The 13,874-nt window shown below is 45.6% G+C and overlaps 1 protein-coding gene across 1 annotated transcript in view; it reads right to left on the bottom strand.

Moving 5' to 3' along the window:
- The window catches only part of LOC134910693 (fucolectin-like), a 104,338-nt gene extending 90,890 nt beyond the window's left edge, over window positions 1–13,448 (bottom strand). Inside the window, exon 1 of the mRNA XM_063919016.1 lies at window positions 13,419–13,448. Within this exon, the coding sequence (XP_063775086.1) occupies window positions 13,419–13,448 (30 nt within the window). The remainder of the gene's footprint in view (window positions 1–13,418) is intronic.
- Between the last annotated feature and the right edge of the window lie 426 nt (window positions 13,449–13,874).

The following is a 13,874-nucleotide window of genomic DNA, read 5'->3' as shown; positions in this document are numbered from 1 at the left end:
TAGCAGCTGCACTCCCTGCACCTATGGTAGCTACACCCTGTATATAACACATGTAACTGTGACAGGGAAGGTGACCCCTCTCAGCTCTGGGCCCCATAGCAGCTGCACTCCCTGCACCTATGGTAGCTACACCCCTGTATATAATACATGTAACTGTGACAGCGAAGGTGGCCACTCTCAGCTCTGGCCCCATAGCAGCTGCACTCCCTGCACCTATGGTAGCTACACCCTGTACATAACACATGTAACTGTGACAGGGAAGGTGGCTCCTCTCAGCTCTGGCCCCATAGCAGCTGCACTCCCTGCACCTATGGTAGCTACACCCCTGTATATAATACATGTAACTGTGACAGGTAAGGTGGCCCCTCTCAGCTCTGGCCCCATAGCAGCTGCACTCCCTGCACCTATGGTAGCTACACCCTGTATATAACACATGTAACTGTGACAGGGAAGGTGGCTCCTCTCAGCTCTGGCCCCATAGCAGCTGCACTCCCTGCACCTATGGTAGCTACACCCTGTATATAACACATGTAACTGTGACAGGGAAGGTGGCCCCTCTATGCTCTATTCCCCATAGCAGCTGCACTCCCTGCACCTATGGTAGCTACACCCTGTATATAACACATATAACTGTGACAGGGAAGGTGGCCCCTCTCAGCTCTGGCCCCATAGCATCTGCACTCCCTGCACCTATGGTAGCTACACCCTGTATATAACACATGCAACTGTGACAGGGAAGGTGGCCCCTCTCAGCTCTGGGCCCCATAGCAGCTGCACTCCCTGCACCTATGGTAGCTACACCCTTTATATAACACATGCAACTGTGACAGGGAAGGTGGCCCCTCTCAGCTCTGGCCCCATAGCAGCTGCACTCCCTGCACCTATAGTAGCTATACCCTGTATATAACATGTAACTGTGACAGGAAAGGTGGCTCCTCTCAGCTCTGGCCCCATAGCAGCTGCACTCCCTGCACCTATGGTAGCTACACCCTGTATATAACACATGTAACTGTGACAGGGAAGGTGGCCCCTCTCAGCTCTGGCCCCATAGCAGCTGCACTCCCTGCACCCTTGGTAGCTACACCCTGTATATAACACATGTAACTGTGACAGGGAAGGTGGCCCCTCTCAGCTCTGGCCCCATAGCAGCTGCACTCCCTGCACCTATGGTAGCTACACCCTGTATATAACACATGTAACTGTGACAGGGAAGGTGGCCCCTCTCAGCTCTGGCCCCATAGCAGCAGCACTCCCTGTACCTATGGTAGCTACACCCTGTATATAACACATGTAACTGTGACAGGGAAGGTGGCCCCTCTCAGCTCTGGCCCCATAGCAGCTGCACTCCCTGCACTATGATAGCTACACCCTGTATATAACACATGTAACTGTGACAGGGAAGGTGGCCCCTCTCAGCTCTGGCCCCATAGCAGCTGTACTCCCTGCACCTATGGTAGCTACACCCTGTATATAACACATGTAACTGTGACAGGGAAGGTGGCCCCTCTCAGCTCTGGCCCCATAGCAGCTGCACTCCCTGCACCTATGGTAGCTACACCCTGTATATAACACATGTAACTGTGACAGGGAAGGTGGCCCCTCTCAGCTCTGGGCCCCATAGCAGCTGTACTCCCTGCACCTATGGTAGCTACACCTTGATAAAAAGATTACACCTGCATGAAATTGCGCTCACAAGCAGCAGGGGAATAGATATCCAAAGGGGGGTATTACCTTCACCCCAATGAAGCTCTAATGTTAAACGAAGAATTATTTGGATATCTTATCTCCTGCGCTTTCCTAATTCAGTTTTTTGTATAAAGAAGGAGTGAACCTTTACTTATCTTATCAAGGCAGATGGGTTTCTTACGTCCTACTTCCTTCTCAATAGTTTTCAATATGAATAATAATGAGTAGTGAATATCCAACAATCCAGTGTCAGAACCATGTAAAAAAAAATGTATAAAACACAATCTAGTGTATTACCATTATAAAAATATTTCAATTAAGAATAATAGAATAATAGATTCTTTGGTCTTAATTTCTAGTGAGAGTAGTCCACACATATATATAAAAACAATTTCTTTAATGCTAAAAGTTGTTCCAATCACGGAATATCATTCAGACATATACGGATATAGCATATATCCACTTTTACATCCAATCATTTGTGAGGGTGGCTTCCTACCAGATTTGGGAAATTTTGAGGCGCTTAAAATTAAGCTTGTGCAGATGTCTCAGCAGTCCGGGGAAAACCAGCTCCAATGGTCAGCACCTCGTCCTCTCCTCGTCTGGTACGTCTGCCACAAATCCTCACCGTCACCAACGCGTTTCGATCAAAATCGTTGATCTTTGTCAAGGCATAGTGTGATGACCTCCTCTTCCAGTTAAAAATAATGAAAACATAAATTGACGTGGACCGGAAGTGCATAGTGCAACGGGGACTATTTCTGGTTGCACTATGCACTTCCGGTCCACGTCAATTTATGTTTTCATTATTTTTAACTGTCTTTTAATCATGTATTGTTATGTACAATCGAAAATATAGTAATAGATTGTATTAAAGAATCATTTATAAATGGAAAATAAGGAGTTTGAGAATGATTTATATAGAAAACAAATGTTAATTGTAAGTGAGAGTGGCTCCTCCCAGCAATTAGGAATACTAATTCATAGGGGTATAAAGAGCTGGAAGAGGAGGTCATCACACTATGCCTTGACAAAGATCAACGATTTTGATCGAAACGCGTTGGCTGACGGTGAGGATTTGTGGCAGACGTACCAGACGAGGAGAGGACGGGGTGCTGACCATTGGAGCTGGTTTTCCCGGGACTGCTGAGACATCTGCACAAGCTTAATTTTAAGCGCCTCAAAATTTCCCAAATCGTGTAGGAAGCCACCCTCACAAATGATTGGATGTAAAAGTGGATATATGCTATATCCGTATATGTCTGAATGATATTCCGTGATTGGAACAACTTTTAGCATTAAAGAAATTGTTTTTATATATATGTGTGGACTACTCTCACTAGAAATTAAGACCAAAGAATCTATTATTCTATTATTCTTAATTGAAATATTTTTGTAATGGTAATACACTAGATTGTGTTTTATACATTTTTTTTTAACATGTTCTGACACTGGATTGTTGGATATTATTATTCACTACTCATTATTATTCATATTGAAAACTATTGAGAAGGAAGTAGGACGTAAGAAACCCATCTGCCTTGATAAGATAAGTAAAGGTTCACTCCTTCTTTATACAAAAAACTGAATTAGGAAAGCGCAGGAGATAAGGTAGCTACACCTTGTATATAACACATGTAACTGTGACAGGGAAGGTGGCCCCTCTCAGCTCTGGCCCCATAGCAGCTGCACTGCCTGCACCTATGGTAGCTACACCCTGTATATAACACATGTAACTGTGACAAGGAAGGTGGCCCCTCTCAGCTCTGGGCCCCATAGCAGCTGCACTGCCTGCACCTATGGTAGCTACACCCTGTATATAACACATGTAACTGTGACAGGGAAGGTGGCCCCTCTCAGCTCTGGCCCCATAGCAGCTGCACTCCCTGCACCTATGGTAGCTACACCCTGTATATAACACATGTAACTGTGACAGGGAAGGTGGCCCCTCTCAGCTCTGGCTCCATAGCAGCTGCACTCCCTGCACCTATGGTAGCTACACCCTGTATATAACACATGTAACTGTGACATGGAAGATGGCCCCTCTCAGCTCTGGCCCCATAGCAGCTGCACTCCCTGCACCTATGGTAGCTACACCCTGCATATAACACATGTAACTGTGACAGGGAAGGTGGCCCCTCTCAGCTCTGGGCCCCATAGCAGCTGCACTCTCTGCACCTATGGTAGCTACACCCTGTATATAACACATGTAACTGTGACAGGGAAGGTGGCCCCTCTCAGCTCTGGGCCCCATAGCAGCTGCACTTCCTGCACCTATGGTAGCTACACCCTGTATATAACACATGTAACTGTGACAGGGAAGGTGGCCCCTCTCAGCTCTGGCCCCATAGCAGCTGCACTCCCTGCACCTATGGTAGCTACACCCTGTATATAACACATGTAACTGTGACAGGGAAGGTGGCCCCTCTCAGCTCTGGCCCCATAGCAGCTGCACTCCCTGCACCTATGGTAGCTACACCCTGTATATAACACATGTAACTGTGACAGGGAAGGTGGCCCCTCTCAGCTCTGGCCCCATAGCAGCAGCACTCCCTGTACCTATGGTAGCTACACCCTGTATATAACACATGTAACTGTGACAGGGAAGGTGGCCCCTCTCAGCTCTGGCCCCATAGCAGCTGCACTCCCTGCACCTATGATAGCTACACCCTGTATATAACACATGTAACTGTGACAGGGAAGGTGGCCCCTCTCAGCTCTGGCCCCATAGCAGCTGTACTCCCTGCACCTATGGTAGCTACACCCTGTATATAACACATGTAACTGTGACAGGGAAGGTGGCCCCTCTCAGCTCTGGCACCATAGCAGCTGCACTCCCTGCACCTATGGTAGCTACACCCTGTATATAACACATGTAACTGTGACAGGGAAGGTGGCCCCTCTCAGCTCTGGCACCATAGCAGCTGCACTCCCTGCACCTATGGTAGCTACACCCTGTATATAACACATGTAACTGTGACAGGGAAGGTGGCCCCTCTCAGCTCTGGGCCCCATAGCAGCTGTACTCCCTGCACCTATGGTAGCTACACCTTGATAAAAAGATTACACCTGCATGAAATTGCGCTCACAAGCAGCAGGGGAATAGATATCCAAAGGGGGGTATTACCTTCACCCCAATGAAGCTCTAATGTTAAACGAAGAATTATTTGGATATCTTATCTCCTGCGCTTTCCTAATTCAGTTTTTTGTATAAAGAAGGAGTGAACCTTTACTTATCTTATCAAGGCAGATGGGTTTCTTACGTCCTACTTCCTTCTCAATAGTTTTCAATATGAATAATAATGAGTAGTGAATATCCAACAATCCAGTGTCAGAACCATGTAAAAAAAAATGTATAAAACACAATCTAGTGTATTACCATTATAAAAATATTTCAATTAAGAATAATAGAATAATAGATTCTTTGGTCTTAATTTCTAGTGAGAGTAGTCCACACATATATATAAAAACAATTTCTTTAATGCTAAAAGTTGTTCCAATCACGGAATATCATTCAGACATATACGGATATAGCATATATCCACTTTTACATCCAATCATTTGTGAGGGTGGCTTCCTACCAGATTTGGGAAATTTTGAGGCGCTTAAAATTAAGCTTGTGCAGATGTCTCAGCAGTCCGGGGAAAACCAGCTCCAATGGTCAGCACCTCGTCCTCTCCTCGTCTGGTACGTCTGCCACAAATCCTCACCGTCACCAACGCGTTTCGATCAAAATCGTTGATCTTTGTCAAGGCATAGTGTGATGACCTCCTCTTCCAGTTAAAAATAATGAAAACATAAATTGACGTGGACCGGAAGTGCATAGTGCAACGGGGACTATTTCTGGTTGCACTATGCACTTCCGGTCCACGTCAATTTATGTTTTCATTATTTTTAACTGTCTTTTAATCATGTATTGTTATGTACAATCGAAAATATAGTAATAGATTGTATTAAAGAATCATTTATAAATGGAAAATAAGGAGTTTGAGAATGATTTATATAGAAAACAAATGTTAATTGTAAGTGAGAGTGGCTCCTCCCAGCAATTAGGAATACTAATTCATAGGGGTATAAAGAGCTGGAAGAGGAGGTCATCACACTATGCCTTGACAAAGATCAACGATTTTGATCGAAACGCGTTGGCTGACGGTGAGGATTTGTGGCAGACGTACCAGACGAGGAGAGGACGGGGTGCTGACCATTGGAGCTGGTTTTCCCGGGACTGCTGAGACATCTGCACAAGCTTAATTTTAAGCGCCTCAAAATTTCCCAAATCTGGTAGGAAGCCACCCTCACAAATGATTGGATGTAAAAGTGGATATATGCTATATCCGTATATGTCTGAATGATATTCCGTGATTGGAACAACTTTTAGCATTAAAGAAATTGTTTTTATATATATGTGTGGACTACTCTCACTAGAAATTAAGACCAAAGAATCTATTATTCTATTATTCTTAATTGAAATATTTTTATAATGGTAATACACTAGATTGTGTTTTATACATTTTTTTTTAACATGTTCTGACACTGGATTGTTGGATATTATTATTCACTACTCATTATTATTCATATTGAAAACTATTGAGAAGGAAGTAGGACGTAAGAAACCCATCTGCCTTGATAAGATAAGTAAAGGTTCACTCCTTCTTTATACAAAAAACTGAATTAGGAAAGCGCAGGAGATAAGGTAGCTACACCTTGTATATAACACATGTAACTGTGACAGGGAAGGTGGCCCCTCTCAGCTCTGGCCCCATAGCAGCTGCACTGCCTGCACCTATGGTAGCTACACCCTGTATATAACACATGTAACTGTGACAAGGAAGGTGGCCCCTCTCAGCTCTGGGCCCCATAGCAGCTGCACTGCCTGCACCTATGGTAGCTACACCCTGTATATAACACATGTAACTGTGACAGGGAAGGTGGCCCCTCTCAGCTCTGGCCCCATAGCAGCTGCACTCCCTGCACCTATGGTAGCTACACCCTGTATATAACACATGTAACTGTGACAGGGAAGGTGGCCCCTCTCAGCTCTGGCTCCATAGCAGCTGCACTCCCTGCACCTATGGTAGCTACACCCTGTATATAACACATGTAACTGTGACATGGAAGATGGCCCCTCTCAGCTCTGGCCCCATAGCAGCTGCACTCCCTGCACCTATGGTAGCTACACCCTGTATATAACACATGTAACTGTGACAGGGAAGGTGGCCCCTCTCAGCTCTGGGCCCCATAGCAGCTGCACTCTCTGCACCTATGGTAGCTACACCCTGTATATAACACATGTAACTGTGACAGGGAAGGTGGCCCCTCTCAGCTCTGGCTCCATAGCAGCTGCACTCCCTGCACCTATGGTAGCTACACCCTGTATATAACACATGTAACTGTGACATGGAAGATGGCCCCTCTCAGCTCTGGCCCCATAGCAGCTGCACTCCCTGCACCTATGGTAGCTACACCCTGCATATAACACATGTAACTGTGACAGGGAAGGTGGCCCCTCTCAGCTCTGGGCCCCATAGCAGCTGCACTCTCTGCACCTATGGTAGCTACACCCTGTATATAACACATGTAACTGTGACAGGGAAGGTGGCCCCTCTCAGCTCTGGGCCCCATAGCAGCTGCACTTCCTGCACCTATGGTAGCTACACCCTGTATATAACACATGTAACTGTGACAGGGAAGGTGGCCCCTCTCAGCTCTGGCCCCATAGCAGCTGCACTCCCTGCACCTATGGTAGCTACACCCTGTATATAACACATGTAACTGTGACAGGGAAGGTGGCCCCTCTCAGCTCTGGCCCCATAGCAGCTGCACTCCCTGCACCTATGGTAGCTACACCCTGTATATAACACATGTAACTGTGACAGGGAAGGTGGCCCCTCTCAGCTCTGGCCCCATAGCAGCAGCACTCCCTGTACCTATGGTAGCTACACCCTGTATATAACACATGTAACTGTGACAGGGAAGGTGGCCCCTCTCAGCTCTGGCCCCATAGCAGCTGCACTCCCTGCACCTATGATAGCTACACCCTGTATATAACACATGTAACTGTGACAGGGAAGGTGGCCCCTCTCAGCTCTGGCCCCATAGCAGCTGTACTCCCTGCACCTATGGTAGCTACACCCTGTATATAACACATGTAACTGTGACAGGGAAGGTGGCCCCTCTCAGCTCTGGCACCATAGCAGCTGCACTCCCTGCACCTATGGTAGCTACACCCTGTATATAACACATGTAACTGTGACAGGGAAGGTGGCCCCTCTCAGCTCTGGCACCATAGCAGCTGCACTCCCTGCACCTATGGTAGCTACACCCTGTATATAACACATGTAACTGTGACAGGGAAGGTGGCCCCTCTCAGCTCTGGGCCCCATAGCAGCTGTACTCCCTGCACCTATGGTAGCTACACCTTTATAAAAAGATTACACCTGCATGAAATTGCGCTCACAAGCAGCAGGGGAATAGATATCCAAAGGGGGGTATTACCTTCACCCCAATGAAGCTCTAATGTTAAACGAAGAATTATTTGGATATCTTATCTCCTGCGCTTTCCTAATTCAGTTTTTTGTATAAAGAAGGAGTGAACCTTTACTTATCTTATCAAGGCAGATGGGTTTCTTACGTCCTACTTCCTTCTCAATAGTTTTCAATATGAATAATAATGAGTAGTGAATATCCAACAATCCAGTGTCAGAACCATGTAAAAAAAAATGTATAAAACACAATCTAGTGTATTACCATTATAAAAATATTTCAATTAAGAATAATAGAATAATAGATTCTTTGGTCTTAATTTCTAGTGAGAGTAGTCCACACATATATATAAAAACAATTTCTTTAATGCTAAAAGTTGTTCCAATCACGGAATATCATTCAGACATATACGGATATAGCATATATCCACTTTTACATCCAATCATTTGTGAGGGTGGCTTCCTACCAGATTTGGGAAATTTTGAGGCGCTTAAAATTAAGCTTGTGCAGATGTCTCAGCAGTCCGGGGAAAACCAGCTCCAATGGTCAGCACCTCGTCCTCTCCTCGTCTGGTACGTCTGCCACAAATCCTCACCGTCACCAACGCGTTTCGATCAAAATCGTTGATCTTTGTCAAGGCATAGTGTGATGACCTCCTCTTCCAGTTAAAAATAATGAAAACATAAATTGACGTGGACCGGAAGTGCATAGTGCAACGGGGACTATTTCTGGTTGCACTATGCACTTCCGGTCCACGTCAATTTATGTTTTCATTATTTTTAACTGTCTTTTAATCATGTATTGTTATGTACAATCGAAAATATAGTAATAGATTGTATTAAAGAATCATTTATAAATGGAAAATAAGGAGTTTGAGAATGATTTATATAGAAAACAAATGTTAATTGTAAGTGAGAGTGGCTCCTCCCAGCAATTAGGAATACTAATTCATAGGGGTATAAAGAGCTGGAAGAGGAGGTCATCACACTATGCCTTGACAAAGATCAACGATTTTGATCGAAACGCGTTGGCTGACGGTGAGGATTTGTGGCAGACGTACCAGACGAGGAGAGGACGGGGTGCTGACCATTGGAGCTGGTTTTCCCGGGACTGCTGAGACATCTGCACAAGCTTAATTTTAAGCGCCTCAAAATTTCCCAAATCTGGTAGGAAGCCACCCTCACAAATGATTGGATGTAAAAGTGGATATATGCTATATCCGTATATGTCTGAATGATATTCCGTGATTGGAACAACTTTTAGCATTAAAGAAATTGTTTTTATATATATGTGTGGACTACTCTCACTAGAAATTAAGACCAAAGAATCTATTATTCTATTATTCTTAATTGAAATATTTTTATAATGGTAATACACTAGATTGTGTTTTATACATTTTTTTTTAACATGTTCTGACACTGGATTGTTGGATATTATTATTCACTACTCATTATTATTCATATTGAAAACTATTGAGAAGGAAGTAGGACGTAAGAAACCCATCTGCCTTGATAAGATAAGTAAAGGTTCACTCCTTCTTTATACAAAAAACTGAATTAGGAAAGCGCAGGAGATAAGGTAGCTACACCTTGTATATAACACATGTAACTGTGACAGGGAAGGTGGCCCCTCTCAGCTCTGGCCCCATAGCAGCTGCACTGCCTGCACCTATGGTAGCTACACCCTGTATATAACACATGTAACTGTGACAAGGAAGGTGGCCCCTCTCAGCTCTGGGCCCCATAGCAGCTGCACTGCCTGCACCTATGGTAGCTACACCCTGTATATAACACATGTAACTGTGACAGGGAAGGTGGCCCCTCTCAGCTCTGGCCCCATAGCAGCTGCACTCCCTGCACCTATGGTAGCTACACCCTGTATATAACACATGTAACTGTGACAGGGAAGGTGGCCCCTCTCAGCTCTGGCTCCATAGCAGCTGCACTCCCTGCACCTATGGTAGCTACACCCTGTATATAACACATGTAACTGTGACATGGAAGATGGCCCCTCTCAGCTCTGGCCCCATAGCAGCTGCACTCCCTGCACCTATGGTAGCTACACCCTGTATATAACACATGTAACTGTGACAGGGAAGGTGGCCCCTCTCAGCTCTGGGCCCCATAGCAGCTGCACTCTCTGCACCTATGGTAGCTACACCCTGTATATAACACATGTAACTGTGACAGGGAAGGTGGCCCCTCTCAGCTCTGGGCCCCATAGCAGCTGCACTCCCTGCACCTATGGTAGCTACACCCTGTATATAACACATGTAACTGTGACAGGGAAGGTGACCCCTCTCAGCTCTGGGCCCCATAGCAGCTGCACTCCCTGCACCTATGGTAGCTACACCCCTGTATATAATACATGTAACTGTGACAGCGAAGGTGGCCACTCTCAGCTCTGGCCCCATAGCAGCTGCACTCCCTGCACCTATGGTAGCTACACCCTGTACATAACACATGTAACTGTGACAGGGAAGGTGGCTCCTCTCAGCTCTGGCCCCATAGCAGCTGCACTCCCTGCACCTATGGTAGCTACACCCCTGTATATAATACATGTAACTGTGACAGGTAAGGTGGCCCCTCTCAGCTCTGGCCCCATAGCAGCTGCACTCCCTGCACCTATGGTAGCTACACCCTGTATATAACACATGTAACTGTGACAGGGAAGGTGGCTCCTCTCAGCTCTGGCCCCATAGCAGCTGCACTCCCTGCACCTATGGTAGCTACACCCTGTATATAACACATGTAACTGTGACAGGGAAGGTGGCCCCTCTATGCTCTATTCCCCATAGCAGCTGCACTCCCTGCACCTATGGTAGCTACACCCTGTATATAACACATATAACTGTGACAGGGAAGGTGGCCCCTCTCAGCTCTGGCCCCATAGCATCTGCACTCCCTGCACCTATGGTAGCTACACCCTGTATATAACACATGCAACTGTGACAGGGAAGGTGGCCCCTCTCAGCTCTGGGCCCCATAGCAGCTGCACTCCCTGCACCTATGGTAGCTACACCCTTTATATAACACATGCAACTGTGACAGGGAAGGTGGCCCCTCTCAGCTCTGGCCCCATAGCAGCTGCACTCCCTGCACCTATAGTAGCTATACCCTGTATATAACATGTAACTGTGACAGGAAAGGTGGCTCCTCTCAGCTCTGGCCCCATAGCAGCTGCACTCCCTGCACCTATGGTAGCTACACCCTGTATATAACACATGTAACTGTGACAGGGAAGGTGGCTCCTCTCAGCTCTGGCCCCATAGCAGCTGTACTCCCTGCACCTATGGTAACTACACCCTGTATATAACACATGTAACTGTGACAGGGAAGGTGGCCCCTCTCAGCTCTGGGCCCCATAGCAGCTGCACTCCCTGCACCTATGGTAGCTACACCCTGTATATAACACATGTAAATGTGACAGGGAAGGTGGCCCCTCTCAGCTCTGGCCCCATAGCAGCTGCACTCCCTGCACCTATGGTAACTACACAATGTATATAACACATGTAACTGTGACAGGGAAGGTGGCCCCTCTCAGCTCTGGGCCCCATACCAGCTGTACTCCCTGCACCTATGGTAGCTACATGTAGCCCTGTAAAACTAAATAAATGACAAAGAGGAGATACATGATGATCTCTGTTCCCTGAGGCTTACATTGAATGTATATATATGTGTATCTATATATATTTATATATATATATATATAATCTAGTTATCCACTGCTTGTGTACATATATGAACTATGTACTATATAATTACTGCCTTTGTAAATAGATGATATATATTCACATTGTTTGATGTGACTCTTGTACTGTATATATATATATTTGTGGGTTGTTGGTGGAGAACGGGGATATTGGACATTAATGTGTTGGACGGTACTGTGGTACGTTGGCACGAGCAGGATTAGCTTGAATCTTCCAGAAGCTCTCGTGCTGACTGAGATGTGCCCGGATTGAGAGAGCCGTTGAGGGAAGCTCGAGGGAGAGCGGGAGTGAGAGCCGCGAGGACACAGAGACGCTGAGGAGAGCGGTGTGCGGCTGAGGTTTATGACAGGAGGCGCTGTGTAGTCCGGCACCGGAGCCCACCCGTACGCACCCCGAGGAAAAGAGATAGCGCGGAGGGTGGCTGAGGATAGTGACGGGACGGAGCGGCAAGGCGGGAGATTGACCTTACCTGACAAGGAGCTACGGTGGGGTTCAAGGTGCTGCATCTCCCTGACTGAGCTGCTGAGGAGAACAGACGGGACAGTCTGTGGAAATCTGATCCAAGAGACGCCTTCAGAGAGGCGGCCCCCGAAAGTGTGACCAACAGGAGCTGTGAGTTGAGACCTAAGGGGGAAGTGGGAGGAATAAACAGACCCATCCGATAAGTGTACAGGCTGCCTGACATAGACTGTGAAATAGACAGGCAGTTCACTGAAGGGAAATAGAACTGTGTATCAGAGAATACCCTTCAGCCGCTGTCTGACACTGAAAATATTAGTGCATTAGAAACTATCCTTCAGCAGCAGACTCACCCTGTAAAGTCAAGTGCAGTATAATAGACTATACTGAAACGGCCCCCTTCACATTAACCCTTTTGACAGGGAATTATTGCAGTAATTGAGGAATCAATAGATGCCAGCTGATCATTGACTTATAAGGTCTAAATGAGACTCTACCGATAGGGAGCAGTACTGGAATATGATACCTCATCCAGTGCAGTAACTGTATATAGTTATTGGAGCATACCGGACAGAGAGGAGAGTCAGGCTCTGTGTGTTGAAGGAGGTATGACCCAAGACCACGTTAACGAATAAAGGGGATGCTGAGGTAACATCAGTCAGTTGTACTATGTGGAGTGACTTTTAGGAAGAGCATCCAGACAGGGGAATTTGCTCCAGAGATGGGGGAGGAGAGCCTGCTTTAGTTTACAGCAGGTGATGATCGAGGAGAAAGATCTTATGGAAATGGACTAAGGTTCACTAATATTATATAGAGGGGACGAGAGTACCGAAGGATATACAAAAGCACAGGAACATTATATGTGGAAGGAGTTTAGTATGCCAGGGAAATTTCGAGTGACATAAAAGGCAGAGGGGATACTGGTAACTTTTCTTTTTGTTGAAGACTAACAACCCACACTAAACTCTCAGAGCGGAGTTCAACCAGTAAACACTAGTTCACTAAAATATTGTTATCAGTAGAGGTAGACCAGATACTTCGGATGAAATTGGAAAGCATATGTATCTCTACAACTTACCTTGTACTCCGGAAACAGACATAGATTCATGTCACTATACTTCGAAAAAAGGCATATGTATAATATAAATTATATTGGGCCCCAACTGTGCACCAACAATCACCATATGGTATACCATAACGGAGAATGGTAATATAAAGTGGGTAATCTAAGGTTACTGTATAAATATTAACAACCTAACTTTATAAAGTTCAGTAGCAACCAGTTTTTTTTGTATTGCATGCACGGTAATCTTTTATGTATAGGGAAAGGATATGGTATAGCATAGTATAATGATATGCATTGTTTCAGTTAAATAAATATTGTCATCTTTGTGAATAAACCATCATATTTATATATGAAGTGAGTTATATTAATGAATACTTACCGGTGAGGTGGAGAACATCCTTGGTAAACGAAAGAACAGCCCCTGAAAGACATAAGGTGACAATAAGGTAAACAACCTCTTTTATCAAT

The sequence above is a fragment of the Pseudophryne corroboree genome, chromosome 4, assembly GCF_028390025.1.
Source record: "Pseudophryne corroboree isolate aPseCor3 chromosome 4, aPseCor3.hap2, whole genome shotgun sequence".
In the NCBI taxonomy this organism is placed as follows: domain Eukaryota; kingdom Metazoa; phylum Chordata; class Amphibia; order Anura; family Myobatrachidae; genus Pseudophryne; species Pseudophryne corroboree.
This window is presented reverse-complemented; position numbering and strand designations above follow the sequence as displayed.